This window comes from Ochotona curzoniae, unplaced genomic scaffold, assembly GCF_017591425.1.
Source record: "Ochotona curzoniae isolate NIBS_2020 unplaced genomic scaffold, NIBS_Ocur_1.0 contig_4064, whole genome shotgun sequence".
NCBI classification, from domain to species: Eukaryota; Metazoa; Chordata; class Mammalia; order Lagomorpha; family Ochotonidae; genus Ochotona; species Ochotona curzoniae.
Window position 1 is genome coordinate 6,282,168 of NW_024466107.1, and position 20,045 is coordinate 6,302,212.

The 20,045-nt window shown below is 51.3% G+C and overlaps 1 protein-coding gene across 1 annotated transcript; it reads left to right on the forward strand.

The window, feature by feature from the left end:
* The first annotated feature begins 1,626 nt into the window (after positions 1 to 1,626).
* Positions 1,627 to 19,121, forward strand: LOC121159078 (zinc finger protein 184-like). Its single transcript, XM_040984123.1, has 5 exons — positions 1,627 to 2,286; positions 8,679 to 8,746; positions 12,972 to 13,098; positions 13,353 to 13,448; positions 16,774 to 19,121. The coding sequence occupies exons 1-5, from the start codon at positions 2,280 to 2,282 to the stop codon at positions 18,699 to 18,701; spliced, it is 2,226 nt and encodes a 741-aa protein (XP_040840057.1). The 5' UTR covers positions 1,627 to 2,279; the 3' UTR covers positions 18,702 to 19,121.
* Positions 19,122 to 20,045: the final 924 nt, after the last annotated feature.

Genomic DNA, 20,045 nt, shown 5'->3' on the forward strand with positions numbered 1-20,045 from the left:
TAAGCTCCCTTCAGATTTGTAAAGGTCTAACATCATGTCCTTCTTCCACTACATCTGGAAAAGCTTTTGTTACATCCACACCTGGCCCATCTACCTGCTCCAATCTGTAATGCTGTAAGCTATGCTGATAAACTTCTCCTTATATGGAAACTTCTTTTTCCACTTTCCAGCCAGGAATCCTGCTTAGCTTGGGTTTAGAGCAGTCATTACCCCTCAATTTTCGGACAATCACAGGTTCTTTTATCACCCAGGCGTAGAACGTAGTTCAGCCAATGTGCTCGCTGCCATCATACAAGAATCATATTCCTTTAGTTGATAATTCCAAGCCCTTTATTTCCTTCTGAGATCTTATCCAATGTAACATTCATACATCTTAAAATTGACTTTGCCTTTTGAACCATGGGATCCCTGCACATTCAAGGTGAGGACTACAGCCACTGGGTGACCACACCAGGCCACCACGCCAGTTCTAATCCCAGGAGCTCCACTTCCCATCCAGCTCCCTGCTTGTGGCCTGGGAAAGCAGTTGAGGACAGCCCAAAGCCTTGGGACCCTGCACCTGTGAGGGAGACCCAGAAGAAACTCCAGGCTCCTGGCTTCAGATTGGCTGAGCTCCGGCTGTTGAGGCCACTTGGGGAGTGAATCATCAACAGAAGATCTTCCTCTCTGTCTCTCCTCCTCTCTGTATATGTGCCTTTCTAATAAAAATAATAAATCTTAAACAAACAACCAAAAAAAAGTTCTTGGCTTCAGCCGGGGTCAGGCCCAGCCACTGTGGCCATTTGAAGAAGCCACCCACCCCTTTTCTATGGATTACAAGTTTTTTCCAATGATTCAAGCGTCTACCGCACGTGCTCAGGTGCTCCCCGACACCTCTCAGCATATTAAACGTTCCTGCAACATGTCTGTACCCCCCTTTCGCCGGGGCTCTTTTCATAGCCTGCTCTCTCCCACTGCTCCCTGCCATGTCTTCGTGTACTCTGTAGGAGAACACAAAACATTTCCTGCAATTATTTTTGCTCCTCAGTAGCTCTTTAGTTTGCCTGGAGCTTTTCCTGAACATTGCTTGCGAGGGTGCTAGGGTTCCGTGTTTTGTCAGCCAGTACAAGGCGTGCCACTGAGGCTTAGCCCCTCTATCCAAGTACTGGTGACAAGCCCAGCACATCTTTAAAAACACCAAAACCCACTAACGAGCTGGATCGACGCGGCTTTGGGCTTCTCCTGAAACAGGTACAGCCTATGTACGCCCAAGGCACTGACAGGAATGAAAACTGGGGTGGCGTCACCTCGCCCGTCCCTTCTTGCAGGCACGAAAGCAAGGCAAGCGGTCAAGACCATTGCTTTCAAAAAGGAACGGGGAAAGGGGCGTTGAAGACGAAACAGAAGGCAATAAAGGGGAAGGAGACGGTGAACACGAAACACAAGAAAGCACAAGTAACCACGCACCGGCTCCACAAACGCTTTCAATTGTTTCGTCAAACAAACCGCGACAACTAAGATTTGCAGCCCGGTGACGCAACCCACACCAGCAGCCCGGCGCTCGAGTAATGACGTAAGACACACCGCCGCCGAGCATCCTGGGAGCCAGCGTCAGGCGTGCTGGTCGCACAGGCGCGCGGGGCGGGGCTCTCTCAGCGCGGCCGGAAGTGGCCTTTAAAGCTTTGCCTTGTGGGCGGGAAAGGAGGTCACGGCCGCTCGGGTCTTCGCTGTCCGACTCTGGCGACCGTTCGGCAACTTCCGGAGCTTTGGTCAGAGTGTGGGCATCACCATGGTTACTGCTGGCCCGCCGGAGGCGTGACGTGGGCACCGTGGGAGGAAGCTGGGGAGTGCTCTGCACGGGCGGTCCTGACCGGTCCTTGGTGAGGCTTTGTTCTTTTGTTCCGGTCTTGTCCGCCCACCCGGCAACAGGTGCGTCTTCCGGCGTAGGAGCCCACGGAGGACGTGGGCCGGACCGTGGGTTCCTGAGTCGCTTCCAGAGTGCGCACCGAGGGGTGTTGGTGCTCGAGGCTGAACTGTGCGTCCCGTCTCGGCTCGATTTCTGTCCCCGAGGACCCTCTTCCAACCCCAACAACGTGCCTGTCTGATGCCCCCGCACTACGGGGGCTTCTCCGGGTGCGCGGCCTCAAGACGCGAGAGCACGCACCTGCGCGACGTGGGTGCCGCCGACTCCTGCCTGGGCACGCGTGATGGCTGAGCCGGACACCTGACCCCGGACCTGCAAAGACACCGCCCGGCGGGCCGGGGTACCTGCACCCCGAGAGGAAGCGGGATGAGCTGACATGGAAGGTATTGGGGGCAGAGCGGGGGTGACTGGGTCCCCTTCGGGGAGTGCATGCAGGAGTGACAGGGAGCTGGATGCGGGGTGTCCGTGGTCCGCACGTCCCTGCAGCGCATTGCACGACAGGCACCGTCCATCCTGCAGGGTTGGCCAGCCGAGGTGGGCATGAGTTTTAAAATGCCCTTGGCCGATGGTGGCGCTCAGCTGGCCGCTTGGAGTGCGGCCTACCCCCTCCCCGGCCCCGCCTTGGTTCCTTGTGTGGCATGGTGGTCCCCGTGCGTGGAGCTTCTGGTTGAGCTCAGAGAAAAAGGGCTGGCTTTTTCTTTCACCGTTGTTGCCCTTACATGTTTGCGTTCACCTCTCAGCTCTTCAGAAAATCTTCCTAAGCAGCCTGGTCTCCGTGTTTTTTGTGTTCTGTGTAAACAACTGGAAAGCTCTTCTGCTGGTCGTTTGTTTTTTTTATTAAAAACCTTATTGTAAGACAAAGAGACGCAAGATCTCTCCCTGGGATCAGTCCCCAGATGCCCCTCTCCGTTCAGGAACTGTGGTTTACAGACAGGTTTGTGGAACCTATTCACATGCAGCCCTTTTCTGCTTGCAGTTTTTTTTTTTTTTTTAAGATTTATTTTTATTATTTTTTCATTGGAAAGGCAGATATACAGAGAGGAGAGACAGAGAGGAAGATCTTCCGTCCGATGATTCACTCCCCACGTGAGCGCAACGGGCCGATACTATGCCGATCCGAAGCCAGGAGCCTCTTCCGGGTCTCCCACGTGGGTGCAGGTTCCCAAAGCTTTGGGCCGTCCTCCACTGCTTTCCCGGGCCACAGGCAGGGAGCTGGAAGGGAAGCGGGGCTGCCGGGATTAGAACTGGCGCCCATATGGGATCCCGGGCGTGCAAGGCGAGGACCTTTAACCACTTGCGCCACCGCGCCGGGCCCTGCTTGCAGTTTTTTAATGTCATCGAAAAGCTTTTTGTTTTTTCAAAATTTATCTTAGGATAATGTTTGCATAGTTGAGAATAATGTCTGCGCATGTGGACCACCAACAAGGGTGGGAAAGTGGATGAGACAGCTGCTTCCAGTCTTCCTTTGTATTTTTCCTGTTTCTGGGGGAAGAAGAGGGCTGCTCCCAGCAGCCTAACCACAGCAGTACCCAAGGATGTGGGCCAGCCACTCGATATCATTCCTGGGTACTACTTGAGTGGAGTTGGTGGTTCCGAGGTGCTCTGGTTTTGTTGCTCCATGGTCCATTGGCTGATGTAGTCCGCCTTAGGGTCTCCACTCACCTAGATGCTCACCGTCAAAGCTGGAGCAGTAGAGCTGTCCCAATTTGTTCTGCCCTCCAGGGTGCTGGACGCCCTCTACAGGCCTCAGGGATGTGTCATGTCCCCTGTGTGCATTGCCATGCCGTCCACTGCACAGGCTTCGGCAACTGAGAAAGCCAAGTTCTGACACGAACACTCCAAATTTCACAGATCCTGTGATTTTCCCTGTGGTTAGAATTTTCAGTCCATGGGTCCAGTTAGGGGGAGGTCCCCAAAGAAACCTCACTAGAGGTGGCCCCAGACCTGACTCCTGCGTGTGCCAGCGGTGTCGGGTCCTGCTCAATCCATCACCCACAACAGCCTACACATACACATTATTGCAGTCACTTCTCTCCCCAGCCCCATCTCATATACAAAGCAGTGGATGCTGTGACCCAGCCCAACCCTGCCCACCACACAGTTGGCCCTCATACATACCAGTAGCAATTGCAGCCCAGTCAGAATGATCCCAGTAACCCCCACCAGGTCTGCCCCCGAGCCCAGTTCCTGTGCATGCTGGTACGTGCAGCATCGCATTTGACTCATGTGACACTGATGGGTGCTGCAGTGCAGCTCAGTGCAACCAACCCCAAGCCCACCCAAGGGGCACACCATGCCAGCATGTCAGCATGGGATCTTTCCTCCCTTCCCCACACCTCTTATAGGACCCGAACACACGTGGGAGTCCCCAGGCCCTAGAGCCCACAGCAGCAGTTGGCGGATCTGTGAGCAGAAGCAGCAAATCTTTTTGTTGTTGTTGTTTAAGGTTTATTTCTTTTTCTTGGAAAGGCAGATACACAGAGAGGAGGAGAGACAGAGAGGAAGATCTTCCATCCGATGGTTCACTCCCCAAATGACCACAACAGCTGGAGCTGAAACAGTCCAAAGCCAGGAGCTTCTTCCGGGTCTCCCACACGTGTGTAGGAACCGAAGGTGTTGGGCTGTCCTCTACTGCTATCCCAGGCCACAGGCAGGGAGCTGGAGGGAAGCAGGGCCGCCAGGATTAGAACTGGTGCCTATGTGGGATCCAGGCGCATTCAAGGCAAGGTCTTTAACTGCTATGCTATTGCACCTGGCCCAGAAGCAGCAAGTCTTAACATTAATATTCTTTGTAATTTAGGTGACACCTTATATTTATCCCGATTTTTTTGTACCCAGTATATTTGTATAGTGTTTTTTAATATTTATTTTTATTTGAAAGTTGTTTATAAAGGTGGAAAGACAAGCAGAAAGATCTCTGTCCCCTGGCTCACTCCACAAGTCACCTTGACAGCCAGAGCTGAGCTGATCTGGAGCCAGAGGACCAGCTTCCTCTGCGTCTCCTGTGTGGGTACAGGGACCCAAGCACTTGGACCATCGTCTGTGGTTTTCCTGGCTGGATAGAAAAGGGAGCTGCCTGGATAGGAACCAGCGCCCATATGGCATGCTGGCATTATAGCAGTGGCTATAGCAACTGCTGTACCCCAATAACCTCTACCTAATGCATTTTTTTTTAAGATTTGTTTTTAATTTTTATTGGAAAGGCGGATATACAGAGAGGAGAGACAGAGAGGAAGATCTTCCGTCTGATGATGCACACCCCAGGCGGCCGCAACAGCTGGAGCTGAGCCAATCCTAAGCCAGGAGCCTCTTCCGGGTCTCCCACGCAGGTGTAGGGTCCCAAAGCTTTGGGCCGTCCTCGACTGCTTTTCTGGGCCACAGGCAGGGAGCTGGATGGGAAGCGGGGCTTCCAGGATTAGAACTGGTGCCCATATGGGATCCTGGGCATGCAAGGCGAGGACCTTAACCACTGTGCCATCGTGCCGGGCCCTACATAATGCATTTTTTACAAGATGAATTTTCATTCTTACCCAGAAGTTGACAGCACAGTAACCACTCCAGCTTACCCTCATGCCTTCAATTCCCACTGCCCCCTCCTGTCTCCTCTCTCTGGCTTTCTGATTTAGTAACGGTTTCCATCAGATTCAACAGTCTTAGGTGTAGTTACTCATCTGTTTCTTTGAGCTCTGAGTAAACTGTATCTAGCCTTCTAAAACTAAGGCTTGGTCATGAGTCCGTTGCTGGGCTAGAGAAGTCTCTGGTGTTTGGGACAGAGGTGCAGGTGGCAGTTACCCTGCTGGGAGTGTCCCAGAGGGAGAGACCCCCTGAATATAACTGTCCTTTTCTTTTTCTCTTCAGGTAACTCAGTACCCTTTTATGTAATTAATTGCTTTTTTAAAGTTACAGTTGGCGGGTCTTACTCAAGTTGTGCCTCTGTCCCCGCGTTGGTCAGGAACTGTGTTTTCCTCTTCCTGTTCGGGTAGAAGATGACTTGTTGCCTCAGCCTGTGCATTAATGTCTGTGGTCATAAGCGCTCTGTTTTTTTTTTTCCTTGATTTTTTTTTAAAGATTTGTTTATTTAAATATTTATTTATTGGAGAGGTAGATTTACAGAGAGGACAGACAGAAAGATCTTCCGTCTGCTGGTTCACTCCCCAAGTGGCTGCAATGATTGGAGCTGAACTGTTGCCAAGCCAGGAGCCCAGAGCTTCTTCCAGGTCTCTGATGCCGGTGCAGGGTCCCCACGCTTTGGACAGTCCTAGAAGGCTTTCGCAGGTCGCTAGCAGGGAGCTGGATGGGAAGTGGAGCATCAGGGGCATGAATTGTAACTGTATGGAATGCAGGAGCTTAGAGGTGGAGGATTAGGCAATTGAGCTATTGTGCTGGTCCCCCTTTCTTCTTTTTCTTTCTTTCTTTTTTCCTTCTTATTTTTTTTCTTGAGATTTGCTTTATTTATTTGACATGCAAAACGACAGGAGAGACACAGAGAGGAAAGAGATCATCCATCTGCTGATCTGCTTCATCGTGGCTGTAACATCAGAGCTGGGCCAGGCCAAATCCAGAGCCTGGAACTCCGTCCATGTCTCCCTCATGGGTGGTTGGGGCCCACGGGATTGGGCCATCTTCCACTGCTTTCGCAGGTACACATTAGCAGGGAGCTGGATGGGAAGTGGAGCAGCCAGGACACAAACGAGCTGTGCCTGTGCTATGGACACCTCTTTATCATTCCTTATGTCTCATTCAAATGAGACGTCCAGAGACGTCTTCTCTGCTAGTTCTGTACACCAGTAGGTAAAACTTGAAAGGGGGGAAATTATTCTTGCCTACTTAAAGTGTACATCTCGAGCTAGGTACATCTAGTTTGTTTATTTCAAGAGAATTTTCAGTGAGAACACTTGTCAGACACTTGTCTCTCTACAATAAAAATATTTTGGAATTTATTTTCATTCTGTTTGGGTGGCTGAGAGGCCTTGTACCCTCTGGTTTGCGCGGCAGATGCCCACAACGACTGGGCTTGGATCAGTCAGAAGTCAAGAAGCTGACGTTCAGTCTGGTCTTCCCCAGTGAGTGACTGCTCCCGTGTGCCTCAGCAGGAAGTTGAATCAGCATTGGTGGCCAAGCTCAAGGCCAGGTAGTCCCGTGCGGGATGTGCGAGTCCCGGGGTGGCTTGGCATACATACAGTTAAGCAGGAAATTGAAGGCAAGAGATTGCAGTTACCTAAGATTAATACCTGGAGGCGCTGTTCTGAGAGTCTGGCCTTTCTGTCCTCCCTGTCCTCCAGGCCTCCCAGGAGCAGAGCTCCACTGTGCTGTGTGGAGCGGTAGAATGTTTCTGAGGTCCCTGTACCCCATGCCTGGTCCCTCCAGGACGCACTCCTCTTCACACTCCATCCCCATAGATCAGTTTGACCTATTTTTTGAACGTAATATGTAAATGTAATCACTTGTCATGTATTTGTTGTATGGATCTGGCTTAATTTTGCTCAATTTTGTGTTTATGGGATGTATTCATCTAACTCCTCTGTCTGTGTTCTGGAGTATTTTTCCAGTCTTTCCATGGTTTGTTGGCGTTTTCATTTGAAAGTGTGTTTTAAGATTTATTTTCATTTTATCTGATATTCCTCCATCCGTTAATTCACACCCCAGAGATCCACAGCAGCCAAAGTCAGGAAAACCCTGTCTCGTCTGTCGCTTGGGTGGCGTGGACCCGAGGATCGGAACCGTCAGCTGCTGTCTTAGGGTGCTTGTTAGTGGGGAGCTGGATGTGAAGCGGAGGGACTGAGGAAACAACAGGCAGCTTGGGTCCCAGCAGCACACCCACCTCTGTGCATTCTCTTTCTAAAGACCTGAGTTATTTGCAGTGTGGGGATGTTATGAATATACTTTTAGCTGCTTTTGAACAAGTCTTGTGGTAGGCATAAGCAAGCCACACAGGGCCGTATGGGGATGGGTTGCAGAGTCACAGGTGCAATGTTTAGCTTTTGTGTATACCACTTAGCAGTTTCCCTACATGGTTGATAAATTTATACAGAAGCCCCCCATCCTCTGGGTTCTTGCCAGCAGTGGACCACATCTGTTCAGAGTTAGCCGTTCTGCTAAGTGGGTAGTCTGGGTTGTGTGTCTCGATGGGATTTTTTTTGTTAAAGACTTATTTATTTTCATTGGAAAGGTGGATATACAGAGGAGGAGAGACAGAGAGGAAGATCTTCCATTCGATGGTTCACTCCCCAAGCAGCAGCAACGGCTGGAGCTGAGCCAGTCTGAAGCCAGGAGGCAGGATCTTCCTGCAGGTCTCCCACACAGGTGCAGGGTCCCAAGGCTTTTGGGCAGTCCTCGACTGCCTTTCCAGGCCACAAGCAGGAAGCTGAATGGGAAGTGGAGCTGCCGGGATTAGAACCGGCGCCCATATGGGATCCCAGTGCATGCAAGGTGAGGACTTTAATTACTACGTCATTGCGCCAGGTCCTCAATGGGATTTTTGATTTGCATTGACAGCAAAGTTTTCAAATGGCCTGCCAAGATTTTTGGATAGTAGCCTGATAGTGTTTTTAAAATTTTATATGAAGCAGAAAAGCTATAGCACAAGTACTTAAGTTCACCTAGTGAGCCAGAGGTTAACTTGTGTGGTCTGTGGGAATCTTAGAGCAGTGTTTGACCTCTGGAGAGGGGCCTGTGGAGGAGGCGAGAGTTCACTGTTTGCAAACAGGAAAAGTCCATGGGTTGCTGGGAGCAGCTGTGCTGACAGAATTCCGTGTGGTTTCTCTTCCTTCCGCAGATCCAGCGTCTGCAGACGCGGCCCTTGGCCAAGGGGAATGCGCCCTGTTCCCATCAGTCAGTTTCCGGGTAAGTGGGCAGTTCCCAAGATGACGTCAGACTTCAGGGTGCGATTGTACACTCTTCCTCTGGGCGGTTAGCCGCAGACCATGCTGTCAGTTTGTTCTGAGCTGCTGTCTGCCTGCGGCCTGCTTGGAGCCCTACAGATGTGTTCATCACTCAGATCTGCCTCGCTTAGCTTTCACACCTCTGGGTGGTGTGGAAACATGGCCCTTGTCTAAAGTAGACCAAATGACCGCTAGAGAACAAGCCATGTACATCCAGGGATGGTGAAATGAGCACTGTGGGAGTCGGAGAACTGAAGATTCATGTGGTCTGGAGCAATTAGACTTCCCTGTGGGTGTGTGCTGCCTCTCAAAAGACCGGTGACCTGGGTGGACTTGCACAGATGAAGTATGGGGTGGGTTCCAGGGACAGAGGTTTGGAGGCAAAGTTGTCTCAGGATTCAGAAAATGTGGAAGATGTTAGTTTTAGTTCGTTTGGGAAGTGGTGAAAAACTGGTCCGGTAAGACTGGAATGTGAAGGAACGTCTTGTTAGATTCAAAACCGCACCAAAGCAACAGGACTACGGAGACTGGGATGATGGTAAAACCAGGTTTATTGAAATCTGCTTCTGGGCAAGGTTCATCATGCCACAAAGTAGCAAAGGTCCAGGGGCTGGTGAAGTCCACCTGCACTAAACTGTGCATTCCTTAAGTATTGAGGACAGGGCTTGATGTAAAAGTTTGTGTTGTCTTCTGATTGGTCAACTCCACTTGACTGGGTGTGGGGCGACTATTCTGTGCGGGAACTTTTGGCACCACCTAGGGGCTTTCTGCGTGCCCCCGGTTCCTCTGGGCTGAAAGACTCCATAACATATAGGCTAACCTCTGCCTCTGCTATCAGCATCCCATTTAGGCGCCAGTTCGTGTACTGGCTGCTCCACTTCAGATCTGACTCCCTGCTGATGTGCTTGGAAAGCAGTAGAGAATGGCCAAAGTGCTTGGGCCCCCGCACCCAAGTGGAAGACCTGGAAAAAGACTATTCTGTAGGCCTTTTATGATTTTTTTAAAAAAGATAGGTTATTTATTTATATTGAGAAAGCAGATTTACAAAGAGAAGGAGAGACAGAGAGATTTTCCATCCACTGGTTCACTCCCCAAGTGGCTGTAATGGCCGGAGCTGAGCTGAAGCCAGGAGCTTCTTTGGGGTCTTCCATGCAGGTGCAGGGTCCCAAGGCTTTAGGCCATCCTCTGCTGCTTTCCCAGGCCACATGCAGGAGCTGGGTGGAAAGTGGAGCAGCTGGGACATGAACCAGCACCTCTATGGGATCCTGGTGCTTGCAAGACGAGAATTTAGCCACTAGACCATCATGCCAGGCCCTTTTAAAAATTTTAATAGTGATTTTAATGGAAGAGAAGTTAAGTTGTAATGTTGCAGGAAAAAAACTGAGAGTTTTAGAGCCCTGCATTGTAGCCTAATAGCTAAAGTCCTCACCTTGCATGCACCAGGGTCCCATATAGATGTCAGTTCTAATCCCATAGGCCCCACTTCCCATCCAGCTCCCTGTTGGTAGCCTGGGAAGGCAGTTGAGAGTGGGCCAAAGCCTTGGGACCCTGAATCCACATGGGAGACCCAGAGCAGGCTCCGGGCTCCTGGCTTCTGATCGACTCCAGCCATTGTGGCCACTTGGGGAGTAAACCAGCCGACGGAAGATCTTCCTCTCTGTCTCTCCTCTCTGTATAGCTGACTTTGCAATAAAAATTAAAATAGGGCCTGGCACGGTGGCCTAGCAGCTAAAGTCCTCACCTTGAACATGCTGGGATCCCATATGGGCACCAGTTCTAATCCCAGCAACCCTGCTTCCCATCCAGCTTCCTGCCTGTGGCCTGGGAAAGCAGCAGAGAACAGCCCAAAGCCTTGGGACCCTGCATGCACGTGGGAAACCTGGAAGAAGCTCCTGGCTCCTGGCTTCAGATCGGTGCAGCTCCAGCTGTTACGGTCATTTGGGGAGTGAACCATCGGATGCAAGATCTTCCTCTCTGTTTCTCCTCCTCTCTGTATATCTGATTTTTTCAATTTAAATAATTAAATAAATAAGAATAAAATAAATCTCTAAAAATCCTGAGAACTTTGAGAAGGCAGCCGTGGCTGCAGGAGCTGTGACTGTCCCCACCCACTCTGTCCTTTAGCCCAGCCCCTCGTGCTTAGAGTAACGTGCTGAAGGTGTTGGTGTGGAGGCAGCACACCTTCTGAACCACTCGTCCTGAACATTGTAATCGATGTTTTTTCTTTTCTTTTTTTAAGATTTATTTATTGGAAAGGTGGATATACAGAGAGGAGAGACAGAGAGGAAGATCTTCCATCCAATGATTCACTCCCCAAGTGAGCACAACGGCCGATCCAAAGTCAGGATCCAGGAGCTTCTTCTAGGTCTTCCACACGGGTGTAGGGTCCCAAGGCTTTGGGCCGTCCTCTAGCTGCTTTCCCAGGCCACAAGCAGGGAGCTGGATGGGAAGCGGAGCTGCCGGGATTAGAACTGGTGCCCATATGGGATCCTGGTGCATTCAAGGCGAGGACTTTAGCCACTAGGCCACGCCGCCAGCCCTGCGATTGATATTTTTTCCTTCTGCACAGAGGACACTGCAGTAACATTGGTTCATGTACATTGTACGTTGAGGTGTGACTGGAGAATGAAGTCCTGCCGGCACTCAGACTGGATGGAATGTTCTATGTAGTCAAAGTCTGGGTGACTCCTGCCTGTTTGGCCCCCAGTTTACTGTATTTGGGTGTTACACCAGCCATGCTATGCCCAAGCACTCCACAGTGTTGGCAGCTCAGAAATACTGAGGCAGGGATTGGCAGAGCAGATCTTGGGCACAGCCTGGTCCTTCACTGTTGTTGTTGCTTCTATATTTTATTTATTTTGGACTTACTTGTTAGAGTTGCGGAGAGGAGAGACAGATCTGCCACCACTGGCTTACTCCTTTGTCAAATGACTTCAGCAGCCAGATCTGGGCCAGGACTGAGCCAGGCACCTGAAACTCCATCCGGCTGATTTCAGGGGCTCAAGCAGTTGGGCCATCTGCTGCTGCCTTTGCAAGCATGCTAGCAGAGCTGGATCAGAAGTAGAACTGAAACGCAAAGTGGAAGTTGAATGGAGCCCACTCTGCCTCAGCACTGGGTCCAGGCCTCCTTCCTTTCCTGTTTTAATTACTTTATCTTTTGGTATATTTTGAAGTGTAGTAGCACAAATCCTCGTCCTCCTTTTTTGTAGTTGTTGTTTTATTTTTATCACAAAGTCAGATATACAGAGAGGAGGAGAGACAGAGAGGAACATCTTCTATATGATGGTTCACTCCCCAAGTGAGCGCAATGGCCAGTGCTGTGCCAATCTGGAGCTAGGAACCAGGAACCTCCTCCAGGTCTGCCATGCGGGTGCCGGGTCCCAAGGCCTTGGGCCGTCCTCCACTGCTTTCCCAGGCCACAAGCAGGGAGCTGGATGGGAAGTGAGGCTGCCAGGATTAGAACCGGCGCCCATATGGGATCCCAGCATGTTCAAGGTGAGGACTTTAGCTGCTAGGCCACTGCGCCAGGCCCATCGTCCTCCTTTTAAAAAAAAATCGGAGCCTTCTTGCATATAGTAGATGGTAGGAAAACTATTACTGGTGGTAGTTCTGCTGCACTGTGTGACGTCTTAGGGCAGAGAGGGGAGGAGACGATGAGTAAGGGTCAGTACTGATAGCTGACTAAACACTTTTTCTTTCCTTTTTGGTTTTTGTTTTTTGTTTTGTTTTGTTTTGGAAAGGCAGAGTTACATACCTTCATCTGTTCATCTGCTGGCTCACACTCACCAAATGACCACAACGGCCAGGACTGGGGGCCAAGCTGAAACCGAGAGCCAGAGCCTCCTCCAGATCTCCCACGTGGGTGCAGGGGCTCGAGCCCTTGGGTCATCCTCCTCCGCTTTCCAGGTGCTGTAGCAGGGAGCTGGATTGGAAGTGGAGCAGCCAGGCCCTGCAGCCTTATGGGATGCTGACACTGAAGTCTGTGGGTTACCATGCTGTATCACTTCATTTATTCTCATGAGATGTACATATATGTAGACATATGTATCTATCTGTGTATATTCATTTTTCAAGGGACATGTGGAGACCCTTTTTCAGCAAACCTAGAGTCTGCACTGCCCTCAGACTTCGTGGCCTGCCTCTTTTCCTGAGTGAATAATTAAGCAGAAACCTGTTTGATGTTTCAGGAATCAGTGACCTTCAGGGACGTGATAGTGGACTTCACTCAAGAGGAATGGAAGCAGCTGGATCCCATACAGAGAGATTTATTCAGGGACGTGACCTTGGAAAATTATACACACTTGGTCTCAATAGGTAAGCGCACACCCCGGGGCTGAGATCAGGGCTCTGCTCCTGTGTATTTTCAGTTTAGGAATCAACATTTGTAGATTTGAGATGCTTTTAAAGTTGTTTGTACACTCTCTTGGCAAGCAGAGGGACAGAGTAATACTTTCTGAGCCAAGCTGTCGCCCCACCATGTCTGGAACTCGGAACGTTTCTCTGAATGTACCTCTGCTGTGGTCCTTCTGCCAGTCGCACAGATTCCTTTTGTTTCTCCCCATGAGCAGGACTCCAGGTTTCCAAACCGGATATGATTTCCCAGCTAGAGCAAGGAACAGAGCCGTGGATCCTGGGGCCAGGCCTTCTCGTCGGTGCGTCTGGAGGTAGGTCATGGATGACAGCGGATGGGAACCATGAATTCCAACTTTCCCAGCTGTCCACTGTTGGGAAGTGTGGCTGGAGTCCAAAGTATCTGCTGTGTCTTCTGAATTCCCACCCGCGTCTTGTCACTCAGTGTGTCTCAGTGCCTCGTCATCTTCTGTGTTGACAGAACCTCCTGGATGCTCCCTGCTTTGGGCCCTTGATTGCGTGCTTTTATATAGAGAGCTTATTTAAAAGGTAAAGTAATCATGGCTACATGGACCCAGACAGGAGAGGCGGGGGACAGAGAGCTGTTTCTGCCTTTTGTCCTGTGTCTGTGGGAAGAGAGAGCCCGATTCCGTGTGCACTGCCCCCGGAATCCCTGTTTGATTGATAGTCAGGTGGGATTCACATATTGCTGAGTCAGGGTTGCGACTTCAGCTTGTGACCCTAAGTTAGCTGTCCTGTTTGATTCCTTTGGAGATTTATAACCCTTAATCCTAGGGGTTGCTGAGGGTACAGATTCATCTTGTGTAGTTACTGCCTGCCTGTTAGGGACGTAGGCCTTACCTATGCTGGGCTTGGCAGGCTGTCTCATCTGGCGGATCCCTCTCACAAGCCGAAGAATTCCTATTCAGTGCCAGTGGCTGTGTGTCCCATATCACCTTCATTACTCTTGAGGAGCTCTTGGCTTTGTTTGGGGAAGAAGTGACAATTACCATTTATCCCCATGGAGGCATTATTTTCTTAGTATAAATTCTGAGGCCACTTCGTTGTCCATAACCACCTGAGACAGAACAACCACAACTTGGGAACTTGCTGTAGAAGTTGGCCCCAAGAGTTGGTCAAATTACTTATCATTCTGCCCTTTGATGAGCTACTTAAGGTCTTCGGTTGACCTGAGGAATCTCAGTTTCATGTCTACCTGGGTGTGTTCTTCCCTTTGCAGAGAGTTGGCACAAAGGTGGCCTGTCATGTCACATGTGGACCAAGGCGGGCCATGCACCCATCGGCTCTGATCTCTGAGATTGGGGATCCTGATGGTTTGAGGCCATCTTGAGACGGAAGCTCAGGCTACTCACACAAGAAGCTGTTCCCCAGTCCCCCTCCCCTGCCAGAACAGGCATTGAGCCAGCTCTTCAGGCTCCCCTCCCCCCGCCTGCTCTTGAGTCATGCTTGCCGATGGGTGCAGGAGCAGGACATCTGGGAGCACGTGTCATCAGCTGTTTAACCCCTGTCTGACCCGTTCCCATCCCTGGCTCCCGTGCACTCTGTAGGGTGCAGTGGCCTGGCCCTGGGGTGGCCCATGGTGTTATTTCTTTAGGCCTCATGCCTATGGCCTTGGCTGTTTAATGCACGTAGGCTGGTGCAGCAGCCTGGCCTGAGGCAGCGGCCCCATGGCTGCAGTTCTGCCCACATTAAAAGCATGCAGCGGCCCTATGGCCTGCCCCCCAGCCCGGTGTGCAGCTTGTGTGGTGGTACACCTGTCCCAAAGTCTTGCACAAGGATGGGGTGGCCCACGCACTGCAGCGGACAGCTGCTATCTCCCAAGATGTGTAATAGTTGGGATCAGAGCCAGGACTCCAGACCAGAGCACTTGGATATGTGACCTTCCTGAAAAGCAACTTCGCCCTGCCCCAAGCACCTGCCCTCAGAGTGTTTGCAGGGGCAGCTAGGCCATAACGAGTTCCCGAGAGCGTCACATTGAATTGTTTCTCCTGTTTGTCCCTTTCGCTTTGTGATTTCATATCACATCTTCATTCACTCATTCATTCAGTCATGTACTTAAAAGGCAGAGAGAGGTCTCCTACCCCTGCTTCCAATGTCCATGGCAGCTGGGCTAAACCCAGGAGCCAGGAACTCAGCCCAGGTCTCCTGCATGGGTGACAGAGACCCAGCTGTTTGAGTGTCACATGCCACCTCCCAGGACGCATTATCTGCAAGAAGCTGTAGTGGAAGAAAGTTGGGGCGACCTGAGCCCGCCCCCTCTTGGGCATCCCGGTGGCAGGAGCAGCGCGGGGACCCTAGCCTGCTTCCTCTTGGGCATCCCTGTGGCAGGAGCAGCGGGCGGTCCTGAGCCCGCCCCCTCTTGGGCATCCCGGTGGCAGGAGCAGCGCGGGGACCCTAGCCTGCTTCCTCTTGGGCATCCCGGTGGCGGGAGCAGCGGGGGGACCTGAGCCTGCTCCCTCTTGGGCATCCCGGTGGCAGGAGCAGCGGGCGGTCCTGAGCCCGCCCCCTCTTGGGCATCCCGGTGGCGGGAGCAGCGGGGGGGACCTGAGCCCACCCCCTCTTGGCCCTCTTGGGCATCCTGGTGGCAGGAGCAGCGCGGGGACCTGAGCCCGCTCTTTCTGGTTGGAATGTAGGCATCCCAGGTGGCAGCTTCACTGTTGAGTCAAACACCCATTTCACATTCCACATCCTAAAGCCTTTCTCTCACAAAGTAGTTTCATAGAACTAAGATAACTTTTGTGATAAATAGAGCTTAACAATATATATATATATATATGTGTGTGTGTGTGTGTGTATATATATATATACATATAGTTTTAGAAACATTTTATCAGATAGAGAACAATTTTAAATGTTGAAATCTGTATTGAAAAGAACCCAGGCTTTTCAAAAAACACTTGTCATTACCAGAAAGAGTCTTATTTCAGTAAAATTATCCTCGCCTCGTGCTGCACTGACGATGTAGCTATTGGTTCAAGTTCCTGGTTCCTGATATTTAATTATATTCTGTTTTGGGGATTTATTTATTTTCATTGGAAAGGCAGATATGCAGAGAGAAGGAGACAGAGTGGCTGCAAGGGAGGGGCCAAGCCGATCCGAAGCCAGGAGCAGGAGTTTGTTCTAGGTCTCCCACGCAGGTGCAGGGTCCCAAGGCTTTGGCCTGTCCTCTGCTTGCTTTCCCAGGCCACAAGCAGGAAGCTGGTTGGGAAGTGGAGCAGCTGGGACAAAAACCGGTGCCCAAATGAGATGCTGGTGCTCAGAGGTAGAGGGTTAGCCAGCTGAGTCCACACACCAGCCCCAAGCAGTGGCCTAACTGCTGTGCCGAGTGCCTACCCTGTGATTATTTAAAAAATTAATCTTCCTGAATGTAGCCACATCTATTACTGCTTCTCAGAGATGGTGTGTGAGCCTGTGCTAGACATCCTCTTGCCATTTGCTGTTGTCTGTTGGTCTCCTCAGCGCCCTCTGACTTCTCCCCAAATAGTAAGGCTGTGTATTTGAAAACTTGGTGTCATCTCTTGAGGCTTTGTGCATGATGGTCGCACCTGGGTTGTCCCACAGCAGCAGTTTTCTTTGTTTCCATGCAGAGAAGACTGGCCATTCTCTTTCTTCTTTCAGACTTGGAGACAAAATGTGAAAATAGGGCGTCAAGCCCAGAAGCAGAGATTGCTGAGGTGGGAACACACAGCAAGGCTCACCCATGGAGCTCCAGGTTCCTGGAGACTGTGGCATCAGAAGGCAGTCTCGAGAGGCAGCAGGCAGAGCCACGGACAGTGTCCAGGGACGTGACTGTGGCCACCCCGGGCGGTGGGGCGCTGCAGGAAGGGTTTGGTAAGGTTGTCAGTGGGAGTTCAGGCACTGGCACTGGCACACAGCGGGAAGAAGCTCCAAAACAGAACTCTGCTAAAACAAGAGTCAAACAGAACTCGAATCCCGTTAAAAAAGAAAAATCTTGTAAGTGCAATGAATGTGGTAAAGCTTTTAGTTACTGCTCAGCTCTTATTCGCCACCAGAGAACACATACTGGAGAAAAACCCTACAAGTGCAATGAATGTGAAAAAGCCTTCAGCCGGAGCGAAAACCTCATAAACCATCAAAGGATCCATACTGGAGACAAACCCTATAAATGTGATCACTGTGGGAAAGGTTTCATTGAGGGCCCGTCCCTGACGCAGCATCAGCGGATTCACACTGGAGAAAAGCCCTATAAATGTGACGAGTGTGGCAAAGCCTTCAGCCAGAGGACCCACCTGGTTCAGCACCAGAGAATACACACTGGGGAGAAGCCATACACTTGCAACTACTGTGGGAAGGCCTTTAGCCAGAGAGGACACTTTTTGGAACATCAGAAAATTCACACGGGAGAGAAACCCTTTAAATGCGATGAATGTGATAAAACCTTCACCAGGAGCACACACCTTACTCAGCATCAGAAAATCCACACCGGAGAGAAGACCTACAAATGCAATGAATGCGGGAAGGCTTTCAACGGCCCCTCCACCTTCATCCGCCACCACATGATTCACACTGGTGAAAAGCCGTACGAGTGCAACGAGTGCGGGAAAGCCTTCAGCCAGCACTCCAACCTCACGCAGCACCAGAAGACGCACACGGGGGAGAAGCCGTATGACTGCGCCGAGTGCGGGAAGTCTTTCAGCTACTGGTCGTCGCTGGCCCAGCATCTCAAGATTCACATGGGAGAGAAGCCTTACAAATGCACGGAGTGCGGGAAGGCCTTCAGCTACTGCTCGTCCCTGACTCAGCACCGGAGGATCCACACCCGGGAGAAGCCCTTCGCGTGCGGTGAGTGCGGCAAGGCCTTCAGTTACCTCTCCAACCTGAACCAGCACCAGAAGACCCACAGCCAGGAGAAAGAATACGAGTGTAAGGTGTGTGGCAAGGCCTTCATCCGCAGCTCCTCTCTGGCCAAGCACGAAAGAATCCATACCGGAGAGAGGCCCTACCAGTGCCACGAGTGCGGGAAAACCTTCAGCTACGGCTCGTCCCTCATCCAGCACAGGAAGATCCACACTGGGGAACGGCCTTACAAGTGTAACGAGTGCGGGCGAGCCTTCAACCAGAACATCCACCTCACGCAGCATAAGAGAATTCACACGGGCGCCAAGCCCTACGAGTGCGCCAAGTGCGGCAAGGCCTTCCGGCACTGTTCGTCTCTCGCCCAGCATCAGAAAACTCACACGGAAGAGAAGCCTTACCAGTGTGACAGGTGTGAGAAGACGTTCAGCCAGAGCTCTCACCTGACTCAGCACCAGCGCACCCACACCGGGGAGAAGCCCTACAAATGCACTGAGTGCGACAAGGCCTTCAGCCGGAGCACCCACCTCACAGAGCACCGGAGCACCCACACGGGGGAGAAAGCCTACAGCTGTCAGGAGTGCAGAGAGACGTTCAGCCAGAGCTCGTGCCTGCTCCAGCACCAGAGGGTGCACTCGGGGGAGAAGCCCTTTGGGTGCGCCGACTGCGGGAAAGCCTTCCGGTACCGCTCGGCTCTGAGCAAGCACGAGAGGCTGCATCCCGGCGTGTGACAGCCCGGCCTAGTGTGCACGGCTCGTCCTCTGCTTCAGTTCCCAGAGGCAGAGTGGACTGAGAAACTGCTGAAGACCCCTTAACTTTTTACTATCGTGTGAGGCGCCAGGCACCTTAGGCTGGACTAATGCTCTTCACAGCTTCGGAACATGGAGAAACTTAACTGTTACGCTTCGCTTTTCTCTTACGAAGTTAGGGACTCAGAGTGATTGCAGATTTAAAAACGAATTCGGAGTTTTGTAGCCACTTTTGTACCTTCACAGTGTATTCTTGACTCTGTTTACTCTTTGTGCTGCATCTAGAGGACGTGTTTGTGCATGCTTCTCCAGTGGGAGGGCTCCGCCTCCGTGACCGGACTCCCTCACACTTAGCTTCTTTAAGTGAGCGGTTCCTAATAAAGGGAAATTTACTATAAAATATCCACAGATTAATAATTGCGATTGTCTAGGAACCTTCTCAGTGTGAATATTGGAGTTTCTGTTCGCTCTGGTAGGATGGTTTTTACCGTTCTAGGAGTCGGTCTGCTTCCTACAGCTTCCACTGGGCTGGCTTGACACCTCAGCCTGTTGGGCTGCTGTCGCCCACGCCAGCAGCAGGAGTGTCGCTCAGGGCTCCGGGGGCTGAGGTACCTAGAACTCGGGCACTGGCAGCTCTGGAGTCTGCTGGCGCCCGCCTACTCACGCACGGTCTCTCCACGTGCCCTCATGGTGGAGAACGCAGGCTCGCCACAGGTTTACAGGGGCGCTGATCCAGTTCCTGGGGGCTTGTCACCTCCACGCCCATCTTCATTCTGTAATACCCGAGAACTGCTTTTTCTTTTAAGGATTTATTTTTATTTAAAAAAAATTATTTATGTTTTAAAGATTTATTTGAAAGGCAGATTTTTTTTTTAAGATTTATTTTTATTGCAAAGTCAGACATGCAGAGGAGGAGAGATAGAGAGGAAGATCTTCCGTCCAATGATTCACTCCCCAAGTGAGTGCAATGGCTGGTGCTGTGCCGATCTGATGCCAGAAGCCAGGAACTTCCTCCAGATCTCCCACACAGGTGCAGGGTCCCAAGGCTTTGGGCCGTCCTCGACTGCCTTCCCAGGCCACAAGCAGGGAGCTGAGTGGGAGGCGGGACTGCTGGTATTAGAACCGGCGCCCATATGGGATCCCAGTGCGTTCAAGGCAAAGACTTTTGGCTGCTAGCCGCGCTGGTTTGGTTTTTGTCCATATGTGGCCTGGTAAGGAGAGTTTTCAGTCTCCCTTTTGTGGCTCAGGAGTTGCTTCTTGTGGCTGTTATAGAAGGCCTTCAGGTTAGCTGTCCAGTGCGTCAGTTACCTGCTTCTGACCTTTAGT